Source organism: Blastomyces gilchristii (genome assembly GCF_000003855.2).
Source record: "Blastomyces gilchristii SLH14081 genomic scaffold supercont1.5, whole genome shotgun sequence".
Taxonomy (NCBI): Eukaryota; Fungi; Ascomycota; class Eurotiomycetes; order Onygenales; family Ajellomycetaceae; genus Blastomyces; species Blastomyces gilchristii.
This window is the reverse complement of record NW_003101678.1, coordinates 4103124-4116950: the sequence shown is the minus strand read 5'-3', so window position 1 is coordinate 4116950 and position 13827 is coordinate 4103124. Positions and strand designations below refer to the sequence as shown.

The 13827-nt window shown below is 37.2% G+C and overlaps 2 protein-coding genes across 2 annotated transcripts; one reads left to right on the top strand and one right to left on the bottom strand.

The window, feature by feature from the left end:
• Nucleotides 1-1280: 1280 nt before the first annotated feature.
• BDBG_03633 (adenylosuccinate lyase) lies at nucleotides 1281-4000 on the bottom strand. Its single transcript, XM_002626423.2, has 5 exons — nucleotides 3430-4000; nucleotides 3145-3362; nucleotides 2181-3027; nucleotides 1512-2110; nucleotides 1281-1438 (listed from the first exon to the last, which is right to left on the bottom strand). Exons 1-4 carry the CDS (start codon nucleotides 3476-3478, stop codon nucleotides 1770-1772), a joined length of 1455 nt encoding a protein of 484 aa, XP_002626469.1. The 5' UTR covers nucleotides 3479-4000; the 3' UTR covers nucleotides 1281-1438; nucleotides 1512-1769.
• Nucleotides 4001-4675: 675 nt separating this feature from the next.
• Nucleotides 4676-6538, top strand: BDBG_03632 (acetyl-coenzyme A synthetase; the record flags this gene model as incomplete). Its single annotated transcript, XM_031721336.1, has 8 exons — nucleotides 4676-4707; nucleotides 4805-4966; nucleotides 5051-5130; nucleotides 5209-5262; nucleotides 5322-5352; nucleotides 5494-5671; nucleotides 5803-6112; nucleotides 6219-6538. The coding sequence occupies 8 exons, from the start codon at nucleotides 4676-4678 to the stop codon at nucleotides 6536-6538; spliced, it is 1167 nt and encodes a 388-aa protein (XP_031577856.1).
• Between the last annotated feature and the right edge of the window lie 7289 nt (nucleotides 6539-13827).

Below are 13827 nucleotides of genomic sequence, written 5' to 3'. Positions count from 1 at the left end.
TTTATTCATGATGAAAGACAGGTCTATATAATCATCTATGTGAATGATATTCATCTCTATAGCCTGAAAATCAAAGATCTGAACTGGGCCAAAGCCAAAATCACTGCTAATTATGAGATCAAGAATGTAGGGGATTTCAATCACTATCTAGAAATGAAGATTGATAGAGATTCAACTTCATTGACATTGTCTCAATTTCTCTTTATAAGGAATCTTCTGAAGGAGTTCTCAATGAATGACTGTCATTCTACATTCACTTCTATGAAGAAGAATGTTGATTTCATGAATGATGATGAGAAACTGATTACATACACAGCAGAATTTACTCTACAGTTCTATCAATCTGGTATCAGATTCCTGCAATATCTGGCATTCAATACATGTTCTGATATGAGCTTCACTGCAGGATTTCTTGAATGATTCAGCTCCTGGCCTACATCAAAGAACTGGGCTGCATACAAGTGTATGCTCTGATATCTACTGAGTTCAATCAATGAGAGTATAACCTATCACAGAGATGCCGAAATTGAACCTGTAGCATATGCAGATGCCGATTGAGCCAGTAGGGATTCAGAATTCTGTTCAACCACCAGTTATATCATCTACATGACAGGTGGTCCCGTTGCATGACAGAGCTGCTGGTAAACAGAGGTCTTCAAGTCATCAACAGAGGCTGAATACATTGCATTCTCTGAGGCTGCATATGAGCTTGTCTGTCTCTGAGAGCTTCTAGAAGACACTGAATTCATTCCATTCTGTCTGAACAATCTGAATGCTGATGATCATCTCATTTCCATCACAGTCAATGATCTGACTTATATGATTCATGCTGATAATAAGTCCATCATAGAGCTATTCTCTTCTGAAGCAATTTCACACCACTCAAAGCATATAGAGGTCTGTTTTCACATTCTTTGAGATCTTGTCTGCAAGAACAAGATATCTATCTGATATGTTTCATCTGCTGAGAATGCAGTGAATGAGCTTACTAAACCACTTGAAACATTGAAATATACACATTGAAAGGAGATTATGAAGATGAAGAAATAGAGGGATAAAAAATGATGTATATCATGACTGATTTTTCATTACTTCACATTTTCCAGTCATTTTTTATACCTGTACTTGATTTGAAGGTGAATTTTGTATATAGCATCATGTATAGTTACTCTGATGAGTGGGGGTGTCAGGTCACGTGATCTGGCTTACTAATCCTTCCACCATATAACTTCTCACAAAGCTAGCAACCTTTCAATCACACAAGCTTTACATCTTCCACAGTAATTACCTGCTTAATAAGTGGTGACTACTTATACAGGCCATTGCGGATTTCTATACAGGCTTGTTGTGAGGTTGTCTATAGGCGGTAACGTGAGGTGTGCATTTTTTCAATCAATCATATCACAGAATGGGGGCCTGCAAGATTGCACCTTCAATTCTAATCAGGTTTTGAAAGCATCTAACATATTGCTTCGCTTCGCTCTGCAAATAACTTCTCACAAGCTAGCAACCTTTTCAATCAAGCAAGCTTTACACCTTCCACACTATTCTAATAAGGTTTTGAGAGCACCTAACATATTGCTTCGCTTCGCTCCGCAAATAACAATAGGTAAGAGCGAACCCGTTCGGCTGGGAGATAACGCCTCATAAATAGCATTTCTTCATATATATGTATAAGTATACATATATATACTTTTAGATATACCTTTTTCAGATGTAGGTCTTAGGAACATTAGACCAGAGCAAAAAACACCCACATCAGTAATCAATTAGACAGAAAGTTCAGATACTTTGCTCGGATCAATGTTTGCCTTATAGGGCTCCAGTGCCTTCTGCACTTCTCCTCCCAGACCACAGAAGTTCTCAACCTGCTCCGGGCATCTTCCAATGAAGTTCATCGGATCCAATAGCTGGTCAACCTCCCCAGCCACTGGGGCAAAGAACTCTGACTTCTTAATTCTGTCAATTAAGTCGTTTCTTCTGCCCTTATTCTTGACTATGTCGCTCGCTTGATGGGACAACACCCGGATTTCCTCATGGGCGTCCTGTCGTGATCTTCCAAGCGACACCATCTTCATCATGATGGTTTCGGTTGCCATGAAAGGTAGTTCTACATTTCTGTTAGCGCTGTTATCCAGGTACTAGATCATCCTTGGGCAAGAAATTGTTATGTTACACACCTTCCATCAGGCGGCTATGGATCCGTGCTGGATAGACAACAATGCCGGACACTACATTGTCCATGGCCATCAGGATTGAGTCCGCGCTTAGGAACATTTCGGGAATAGTGATACGACGAATCGCGCTGTCATCGAGGGTGCGCTCGAACCATTGCTGCGCATAGGTATCCGCAGCATTCTTATTGAGATTTGCCAAGTGCCGTCCCAGACTGGCGATGCGTTCGCAACGCATAGGATTCCGCTTGTATGCCATGGCGGACGATCCGATTTGGTCTTTCTCGAACGGTTCTTCCATTTCCTTCTGCGCAGCAAGATGTCTAATATCCCCAGTGATTCTCTGAACTGTAGTTCCCAGTGCAGAGAGAGCGTTGGCTACACGCAAATCGACCTTGCGGGAATAGGTCTGTGTAGAAATCGGGTAGCAGGATGGAAATCCCGCCTTGGCGCAAATGATTTCGTTGAGCTTGTCGATTTTTGCCCTGTCATTGTTGAAGACTTCCATAAAGCTGGCTTGCGTTCCAGTGGTTCCCTGGGCACCGCGGAATCGGAGGTCGTTCCGCGTGCGCTCGATATCTTCGAGATCCATGAGCAGATCTTGCACCCACTGAGCAGCACGGCGTCCGACGGTGATGAGCTGAGCGGGCTGATAATGGGTATAGCCAAGGGTGGGCATATCCTTGTATTCCAGCGCGAATTGGGACAGCTTGTGGATCACTGTTGCAAGCTTGGGAAGTACAAGGTCGAGAGCGTCACGAATACTTATCAGGTCACCGTTATCTGTGCAATAACAAGAAGTGGCGCCCAGATGGATGATTCCCTCGGCGGCCGGGGCGACTTGACCAAATGCCTAAGATAAAATCCCCAATTAGTATCATAGATCTTGGAATATCTGACCAAGCCCATACAGGGCCGTGTAGCCATCTAAGATAGCGAGTAAGCGCAGCAATAAATGTAATGTACATACGTAGACATGGGCCATAACGTCATGCCTCCGCCGCTTTTCCTCCTCCGCCGCGACCTTGAAGCATTTGTCCGTCATGACCACATTTGCCTTCATCTGAGCAATAGCTTCATCCGAAATATCGATTCCCAATTCCTTCTCGGCTTCCGCGAGCCAAATCCACAGTTTCCGCCATGTCGTTGATCGAGTTCGGGCGGAGAAGATGGTTTTCATCTCCTTGCCTGTCGTTATATACCACCATGGCTTAGTTGACACAAACCAATTCGCCTCGAATTAAGTGTCACTTACTTGCATACCGCGAAGCCAGCGGGGTCTGATATGTATCGTTTTCAGCCATTTTTGGAATAAGGTCGCAATTCTTTATTATTTTGCGGGGTTTGTTGGCCGGGGGAAAAAGAAGAACAAATTCATGCACATTATTCTGCCGCAATTTAACTAGTTACCCATTGGTGCGCGGGGAAAGCGGTGTAAAATGAAACCGCCACACTTCTGAAAAGCTTCATTAGTATTGTCACCACTGAGATAAACGGCTAGGTCTGCCACCGGGAAGCCATCGTGCAATTGTTCTTATACTTTCTCATTCTCGTCTCTGAATGTGTTCACTAAACATATGCAATCAATCGATCCACGCATAGAATCTAGCACTGAAAGGGGGTGTGTCGAATTATTACTTGTGAGGGCCTGCTTGGGCGAGATTGATCCTATTTATGATGGGAGGATATCAAATCCCATAGTTACTACACCTACTCTTTCCTTTCATTTTTGCATTCGAGTATCTGATGGCCTTTTCACTCAAACGCTCCTCAGCATATCTTAAGATCTCCGCGTTTTAGAGCCGGAGAGGCGAGGCAAGATTTAAATAATAAATAACTAAACAAAATCCGAACAATCTCCGCCAAAATTAACTGCAGTCTCTCATAATCCTTGTTGAACAATTTTTGAAAGTACTTGCGGGGTTTAGGAAGATCATGCACTGGGGCCTTATAACTAGCATTGAGGGCTTACTGATCACAAAATTTTTATCTAAACCATCCATAGATCGATAGATCTGCGCTTCAGCATTCACCAGATGCTGTTTTCATTAATATTATCCCGAGCCGGCCAGATAGCTAAGCTCCAAAGATAATGACACTTTTGCAAATTGTAGTAGGTTCGTTATTTCGGTTGTTGGATGGAAAAGAAACAGTTTGTGGTTGGAAATAAGTAATAGGGGCTGCCCAGGAGCGACCTCACGATTGCCGCAGGCGGTTAACTAACTAATTGCACAGACCGAAAACTGTAACTAACTCCTACGCAAATAAGTCAAATACCATGGCGTTACATGTACCGAAAGAGCTCCCTCCATGTCCTGAATACTTCAACTTCGCGTACGATGTCGTTGATAAATGGGCGGCACTGTCACCGTCGCCTCAAGCAATGCTTTGGGTTGACCAACACGGCAAAAATCCTCTCTCTTGATTTCGCATATTTCTCACGTTAGTCAAACCGTGTAGCTGGGTTGTTAGTTCGACTTGGAGCTCGAAGGGGGGATCGAATGATCATCGTGTTCCCTCGAGTACCAGCATGGTGAGTGATGCGTTTACCTTGACCATCTTTAGGGGCACATATGGTGCATTGAGAATCCTTTGGTTTTATGAATATTATATATTGATAGACTTTATAGGTGGGAAATTGCAACCGCTGCGATTGGCATTGGCGTTGTGGTCTGTCCATGTCCAGTATTGGCGGTCGCACATGACATCAAGTATCGCGCGGAGGCATCCAAGGCTTCAATATTCGTCGGAGATACTGTCAGCATCTCCAAGTTCAAGACTATCCAACGCGAGTGACCCGATATTCGAACAGTCATTCAAGCAACAGGCTCACCGCTTGAGGGTGGACTTCAATATTCTGCTGAACTAGAGAGTAGGACACCGAAAAACGCTGTTTTCAAAGATGTATTGCCGAAAACTAAGTGGTCGGACCCTTCCGTCATTTACTTTACGTCTGGTACGTTAACTTACACTGTTTGACTCAAAAATCTTTGCAAAGAATATTAGGCCAAGCGGACTAACCTTCCTAAAACAGGCACAACAGGCATGCCGAAAATGGTCCTTCATGATCAGGTTTCTTACCCTCTAGGTTAGCCATCTTTTCATATTTCTGGGATATGTAGCAGTGACACTAACTCTCTTTCTAAGCACATGTTTTGACCAGCAGCCTGTGGCTTGGGTTGGAACCTGGAAAGCTATACTAGAATCTTTCTGAATAAGGTACGGATATCCTAGACATAGCGAATTTTCAGCAATAAAGCTATTTGCATACCTTCTATGAGAGGTATAACTATCATCTAATCTAATTCAATCCTACTAGGCTGGGCGAAGGCAGCATGGGCATGGTTCGGTGCTTGGGGTTGCGGCGCAGCCCTGTTCGTGCAGGAGACTGTCAGGCCTTCAATGCTGAGAGTGCTCTTGGTAATCTACATGATATCCCATTACTACTCTCTGCTCCCCTCCCACCGCTTATCGGCAGTTTGTGCTACCTGCAAGGCGTAAGTATTTCTCTCAAAGGCCTGCAATGGCGTTGAAGCAATGTGTCAGCGCAGGAGAGCCACTGAATGACGAGGTAATTCGCATCTGAAATGAAATGAGTGGCATAGAAATCCGCGATGGGTACGATTAGACTGAAACTACTCTGGTTTGCGGAAATTTGAAAGGGGGTAAGATCAAGTACAGCTCAATGGGTCTCCCCGTGCCTGGTGTGCCCTTGACTGATGTGAATGAGAAAGGCGATGAATCACCACCGTTCGAGGAGGGCAAAATTGCCATTGCAACGACTACCAGCTCTGGAGCTAGAACCATTAATGTCTTTTCCAGCTATATGAGTCCGGATAGAAAGGTTATGTTGCCCCAGCAGCAAGGAAGAAGCTGTTCCTGGTATCTCACTGGAGATAGAGCTTATAAAGATGAAGATGAATACCTTTGGTTTGTTAGTTAATCGGATGATGTTATAAACTCATCCGAGTATAGAATCGGTAAGTTGTGACGCTCCTGGAGAGTGGGGGAAAAAAAAAAGGCTTGAAGCTAACCATTTCCCAGGTCCATTTGAAGTTGAGTCTGTGCTGAAGAAGCATGCCGCAGTCATTGAATCCGCTGTGATGGCATCCCCAGACCCTGATCGTGTGAAGGTTGTCAAAGCCTTCATTGTTTTGCAAGAAGAGTTTAAGTTACAGAATCCCGATTCCCTGATTGCTGAGATTCAGAAGTTTTGTAAAAAGGAAACTGCTCCGTACAAGTACTCTCAACAGATACAGTTTGTAGAACCTAGTTTCTTACTCAAGACAATCAGTGGGAAAATTAAGAGAGTGAAGCTGAGAGCTTTGAAAAAGGCCCTTGCAACAAGAGGGGTGAAGATATGAATGAATAGATACTTATAAATAAAAATGATTAGGTTCTATTAATTTAATATCTTTCACAGAAGTTGAGGCTAGCGAAGTGAACTCATATCACATGATCTCTTTCTACCCCCCTTCATTGAGCAGAGATCCATCGGACTCTTATGAATCGCTTGAAGTAATTGACACAATTATCCATCTTGATTAATTTGCTTCAGAGCTTAAATCATCATTACATAATTAAATATAAATGCTGATAACAATTGAGAGTTGACAGAGAGCATTTCTCAAGTTAAGAACTCATTTATTCAACAGTGTAAGAGGTCTACGCTGAATAGATCAGTATAATATTTATAGATCTTATATAACAAAGTGAAAAATGTTAGAGAAGGAAAGAAAGAGAAAGTGTGAGAATTGATAATCAGAGTGAATATTTATACATGTACACAGTGATATACATAGTGAAACTTCAGAGTGAAAGAATAGAAGTTTCATAGGTTTTCAGCTGAGAATCAGTGACTGAGAATCAGAGTGATAGAAATCTGTGAAGTATAACAGAATAGTCTATATAATTGATCAGGTACAGTCTGTCATATTAGCTTCTTCTTTTCAGAAGCAGTTCTCATCAGTCAAGAACTGCTGTTTCAGATAACACAGAGCTCAGAGTTCAGATTGATTAATCATGACTGACTCATTTTATAAGATATTATCAGCTGCAGCTGCAGAGTCTCTTATCAAGAATATTCTCAATCTCTCACTTTAGCTCATTATCTTCTGCTATGATCTCTGACAGCTGTCAGTCAGATGTCAGTTGAGAAGAAAACAGATTAATAACAGTATAATGAAGCAAGCTTGTATGAAAGTCTTGAAGAATAATGTTATTATATTATATGTAATCTATCTATATGAGTTACACTAAATAGGTTGAGATAATATATAACTAGAGTAGATGTAGTAATCATTAACATTCTCTCTTACTATACTATGACCTGTAATAAGCAGTCACTCAGAGCTCTTCTTATTCTCAAATCTTTCAAAAATACAATAATAATTAATTACATGAATTGAATTCTGATTTTCTTATTAGAAAAGATATCTGTATGATAATAACTGTAAAAATCAAGAAATACATGCAAAATCTACTGATTCACTACATTATTATTATTATTCAATCATTTCTTTCTGATCTCTTTTAAATTAATTCTTTTGACAAAATCTTCAAACACAGACTTTGTCAGTGACTTAGTGAGCTCATCAGCTATGTTCACTGTAGAATCAACATGTTTTATCATGATTTCTCCTTTTTCAATCAAATTGTGAAGAATATGATATCTAATCTCAATGTAATATGATCTTTGTGTTAAGAATTTTCTCTTTACTAGATCAATTGCTCCCTTATTATCAACTCATAGATACAAGTATATTTTCACTTTTTCATCACTTATCAACCTGATGTCATATAACATATCATTCAATCAGATTATCTCACAAGCTGTTTCACTAGCTGCAATATACTCAGCTTCTGTGATTGATTTGATGATAGATGTCTGTCTCTGTGACTGTCATGAGATTGATGACTCATTAATCAATATAATGTAGCTGATAGTCAATTTGTATTGAAGATCTGGTCTTATTCAGTCTGAATTGCAGTATGTCACAGAACTCAGGCCATCTTCTATCTTCTTCTTGTATAATATGACATGATTTTTCATCTTCTTAACATAACATAGAACATGCTTCAACACTGCTTAACATGCCTTGTATGAATATGAGTTAAAATGTAAGAGATAGTTGATCATGAATACCAGATCTGACCAGCTGCTTGAGATCAAATACTGCAATGATTTCAATTCTTGATAATATCTTATAGTTATAAAGTCATCATTCAATTCATCATTCTCATCAGATGAAAATTTCAGTTATATATCTATCATCATTGAGGCCTCTGCAGGGTTGATCTTATTCATTTAAAAATCTTTCAATATTTCTTCAATATAACAGCTCTGTGTAATCACTAGATTTTCATCTCAGTATTTAATCTTCATTCTCAGATAAGATTTATTCTGTTTAACTTCTTTTATCTCAAATCTGTTTCTGATTTCTATCAAAATTCACTCAATTTCACTCTCTTCAGATCCTGTGATTCAACAGTCATCAATATATAGTATCAAGAATCACTTGTAAATTGAATACTAAAGAAATCTGCTATTGTAAGATGAGATCTTGAATTCTAGATTCATCAAGTGTTCTGTTGTAAGAAAATATTATATTCTTACTGTCTGTTTTATTCTGTATAAGCTCTGATATACAAGCTCTACTAATTCATCTCAATCATGCTTGATCTCTGTGAGTAGTTGCATAAATATCATCTTATTTTGAGACAATACCTCATTCAAAAACACAGATATATAGTCAATCAATCTGACTTTTCAACTTCTTGCTGTTGATATAGTGAATAAGCTCTGTGATGTAGATTCAGACATCACTGCTGTATATGACTTATTATAATAAATATCTTATTATTGTAGGAATTCTCTAATCACTTTATGAGCTCTAAAGTGAATAATTTCATTCTTGTTATTCAATTTTTGATTGTACACTTATTTATCTGTAAGAATGTTTATTTTCAGAGTCTTTTCAACAACAATATATATCTTCTTCTATTCAAAAGTATTGACTTTCTTCTTCATTGTCTGATGTCAATGTTCTCAGTCATGACTTCTTTTGACCTCTGTCAGTGTGGTCAGATGATTATTAAGAACACTGAGTACAGAATCTTTATTATTCACAGAGTTATTCATATCATTATTAACAAGTTCTGTCTCATCATCTAGTAGATATGTCAGTTTCAGTGTGCTGTTCATATCATTATCAGCAAGCATCTTTAAAACATCAGGTTTATTCTTCATAAGTCTTCTTAGAAGGCAGTGTTATCATTTCTTAATAATATTAAGAACATTCAATTCCTCTGACAGTTTGACTACTTCTTTAATAATATTCATCAGTGTTTCTTCTGTAGCTAATTCTTCATTAAAAACAACATTTCTTACAATCTCAAGCTTTTAGGTTGCAGAGTTTCAGATACAATATTAATACAGTTCTTGATATTCAATTAATTATCATTACTTACTGTCAGTTCTATCTGTGAGCTTATTGATAATCTTCAGATTCTTCTTATATATCTTACATTCTCATCTATGTATTCAATGAGCAGAAGGTTGAACATCTGTTCAAGCTTCAAAAGAGAATAATAAGGTCTCTCTCTGACATCTGTAAATCTTCATTAATATTAGAGATATGTTGATTATCATGATTGTAACTTAAATAGCTTCATCTCAAAGTTCTCTTACAAGTCTGCTATTAAATAGTAAGCTTCTTGTCTTTTTATCTACAATACAATTGACATGTTCTGCAGAGCTGTTGAACTGTGATGTATCAGATGTAGTGATCTTATATGTGATTTCTTTTCACTAACAGTAGATCTTTAATTTATCACTTTTAAATTCATCTCTGTCATCGCAGTGTAAAGTCTCAATTTGACATTGAGTAGTGACCTCAATTCTGTTAATAAAGATTATTAAACATGCAGTGATCTCACTCTTTAACGTCATAAGAATAATTTATCTATAGTGTGTGACATCATCTGTAATACTTATTCAATAATTAGCTCCTTCATAAGTAGAGAGGTTGATTTCATCATATAGTGTACAGTCACCACCTGCAAGATTCATAAAGAATCTCATCACAGGTTTGACAGTTCTTCTCATTGATGTGAATGTTGAATATGTCATTTTTACCTGTACATAGATTTTGCAGAATGGCAAAGCTCAGTCATTCTTGATTCTCATTCTCAGTCATAAATCTGCTGCTAATTTAGTGATATCTGTGAGATTGAGATGATTAAGCTTTTGATGTCATTGTAACATTGTATGTTCAACAATCTTGATATTCTCATTGAACAATGCTAGTAGAGAATCTTTTTTCTCTGCAGACTGTAGAATTTTTACAGATTCAAATTCATCATTTGACATTGTAAATTGAATCAAGTGTCTAGTTATTGATTGTTTTTTCAGAATGTAGATATTCTTATCACTCAATTTAACAGTAAAACTCAACATCTTGTCAGAAGAGGTTAGCAAGATTGAATGAGTGTTCTCATAGATCAGTTGCTTATATGTATAGCTCTGATGTATAAGCTTTTCAAAACTTATAAGATTAATCTTCAGCTTGAGAATGTAGTGAACATTCTGCAGCAGCAGATTTACTTCTTTAACTGATATATTCATCTTCTCTATAGCTGTTATGAGAGCTGTCAATCTGTCAGTGATCTTCAATATGACATTAACCTTCTGCAGCACTATTGATATGAGATTCTTGCAAGATGTAGCATGAGCATCAGATTCAGAGTTCAGAACCCAGGTATCTTTACCAGTTTGATCAGTAGAATAGACTGTTTCTGTTGTATGAAATACTTACTTAATGATATTATAAACTGATACTGAGCCTGTTTCATTCTTATCCTTATTCTTACTGCAGCTAGTAGAGTGTATTTCAGGAAATTTCAATAAGTAATCTGTTTGAATGTGACCAATCTTCTCACAATGATAACACATTTTGATAGCATTATTACCCTTTCTATCCAGCTTGGTGAAATCTTTGTTCTTGTTCTCAGAGATCTTCTTCTTCTTCTTATTCTTTTTATTCTTTCTGTTGAAATCTTGAGCATTATTTGCAGGGGTCTTTTCATTGAAGATGAGAGGTTCATCAGTAACTGACAATTGTACAAGAATATCTTGACACAATTTTATGAAATTATCTTTGAGTGTTCTAGTATTCTCATCCTTCTCTATTACATTCATTCAATTCTTTATAAAAGATAATCAACCTTTACTAATCCCTGTAAGAAGTCTGTTGAAAAACATGAAATCTTTGACATTATATTTCAATCAGATATAATCAGTTCTGATTGCAATTAAATATTTGATAAATGTGTGTGTAAGAGGCCTACGCCGAATAGATCGGTATGATATTGATAAGTCTTATATAACAAAGAGAAAAACATTAAAGAAGGAAAAGAAAGAGAAAGTGTAGAAATCAGCAATCAGAGTGAATATTTATACATGTATGTAATAGTGTACACAGTGAAGCTTTAGAGCAGAAGAATCTATACATGTTTATAACGGCTGAGAATTGATGATTGAGAATGACTGAGAATTGAGACATACATGTTCAATAGTGAAATGAAAGAATCTATGAAGTGAAGCAGAAGAATCTATGAAGTGTAATGAAATAGTCTATATAATTGATCAGATGCAGTCTGCTACATTAGTCTTCTTCTTTCAGAAGCAGTTCTCATCAGTCAAGAATCACTGTTTCAGATAATGCAGAACTTGAAGTTCAGGTCAGTTAATTATAGCTGATTCATTTCACAAGATATTGCTGACTGCAGCTGCAGAGTCTCTCATCAAGAATATTCTCAATCTCTCACTCAAGCTTATTATCTTCTTCTATGATGTCTGATAACTGTCAGTCAGAAGTCAGTTGAGAAGAGAATAGATCAGTGATAGTGCAGCAGAGCAAGCTTGTGTGAAATATATTATAAATCTCTGATAGTGTGTTAAGACAGTAGTTATGACTAGACTGGCCGGCGGGACCATGAATTTCACATTTGATCCCATTTGGTCTGGTCTCATACATTTCTTGGCGTGAGTCCCACCAGGACCAAGCCTCAAAAAAATCTGAAAATGAACCATTTCTGAGAGAAATAGCATGAAAAATGACCAGATTTAATTCAAGAACAGTGAAATGAGAGTAATTTCTCAGAATAAACTGTGAAAGATGATCATTCTTTCAAAATCAGAATAAGACTGAGACTGAAGATTAAAATCAGTCTCATTCAGTTCATTCAGTGATTGCTTATATAATCAGAATTTGGTAATGATTATTGATAACACTCATGAAATAACTAAATACATTCTTGTGCAAGTTTATTCTTCACTTTCTCATGAAAACTACACTTCTCTGATATACTGTGATCAGAGGTATTAAACTGTCTGATAATTTCATATTTTACAATCATGAGTTTCTTGATTATTTCTCCTTGCAATTGTTCTCAGTAATAGTAACAAATATCTTGACTTGAGTTGAACTTTCACTCCATTCTCACCTCTGTCAATGGAATTATCAGAATATCACATATCATCAGTGTAACAGTTGAATATGTACTCTCAACAATTTTTCATAACTCTAGAATTGATTTGATGTGTAAATTTATCAGATCATCTTGAAGATAGCAGTCAAATTCAGTTTTACAAGCATGTAGTTTTGCCTGATTTTCAGTTGCAATCAATGTATGCAAGTTCTGTTTCAAAGTTAGTATTATAATTCTATATGATATGAAGTATTATCAAAGATTGTTACTTACTAGAGAATTGTATTTCACTGTCTTCACATCTCAAACATCTGCTTGTTCAAATCTCTGATAGTTGACATTGTAGTAGTCTCAGGCTAATTTGACATATGAGTCTCATTCCTCCTCTGTTCAATCTTGAGAAGTGTAGATATTAACTCAATGAGAGAGATCTAGTAGAGCTACTACAGCATAGTACTCTGTAAAAGATTGTTCAGTTTTGCTGTAGTAATATGCCAGTTTATTCCTTACAGTAATAATAGCCTACACTATAGCATCATCCCAGACTGAATTTCTTTTTGAGTGATTCAACTGCTTCTCAAGATGAGTAAATAAACTGTTATACACTCACCAGGCTGACTGCAGTATTGATGTACAAGTGATTGAGACTGTCTTTGTTGTCTTATAAAACTGAAACAGTAAATCAATCACATATTTCAACTGAGTTCACTTCATATCAGAAAGTTTCAATATCTGAATCTTTTCCTGATCAGAGTGTTGCACTCAATGATCAATTGTCTGACACAATTGAAGAGTCTGAACAGTCATCTCATATGTTGAACTTCACTGTATTCTAACATTCTGTATCATATTCAGTGATATGACTGATTTGTTTGTTTGTTGAATATCATGAAATTATTGTTATTATTTAGAGAAGGTACAAATCACATTAACAATGTTTTGAATCTGTGATATTTAAATTATTAGTCAATCTATTCAAAATTAACAGTAGTGTTATCAAAAAGTGTTATTAAAAAGCAATATTAAAAAGTGTTGTCAAAAAACATTATCTTTTGCAAAGTGAATGCAAAAGTTACTTGAGTAATCACTTCTATCTCATTCTCATCTCAAGAATCAGTCATCTCATTATTCTTCATCTTGATGTTAAGATTCTTTATCAGTG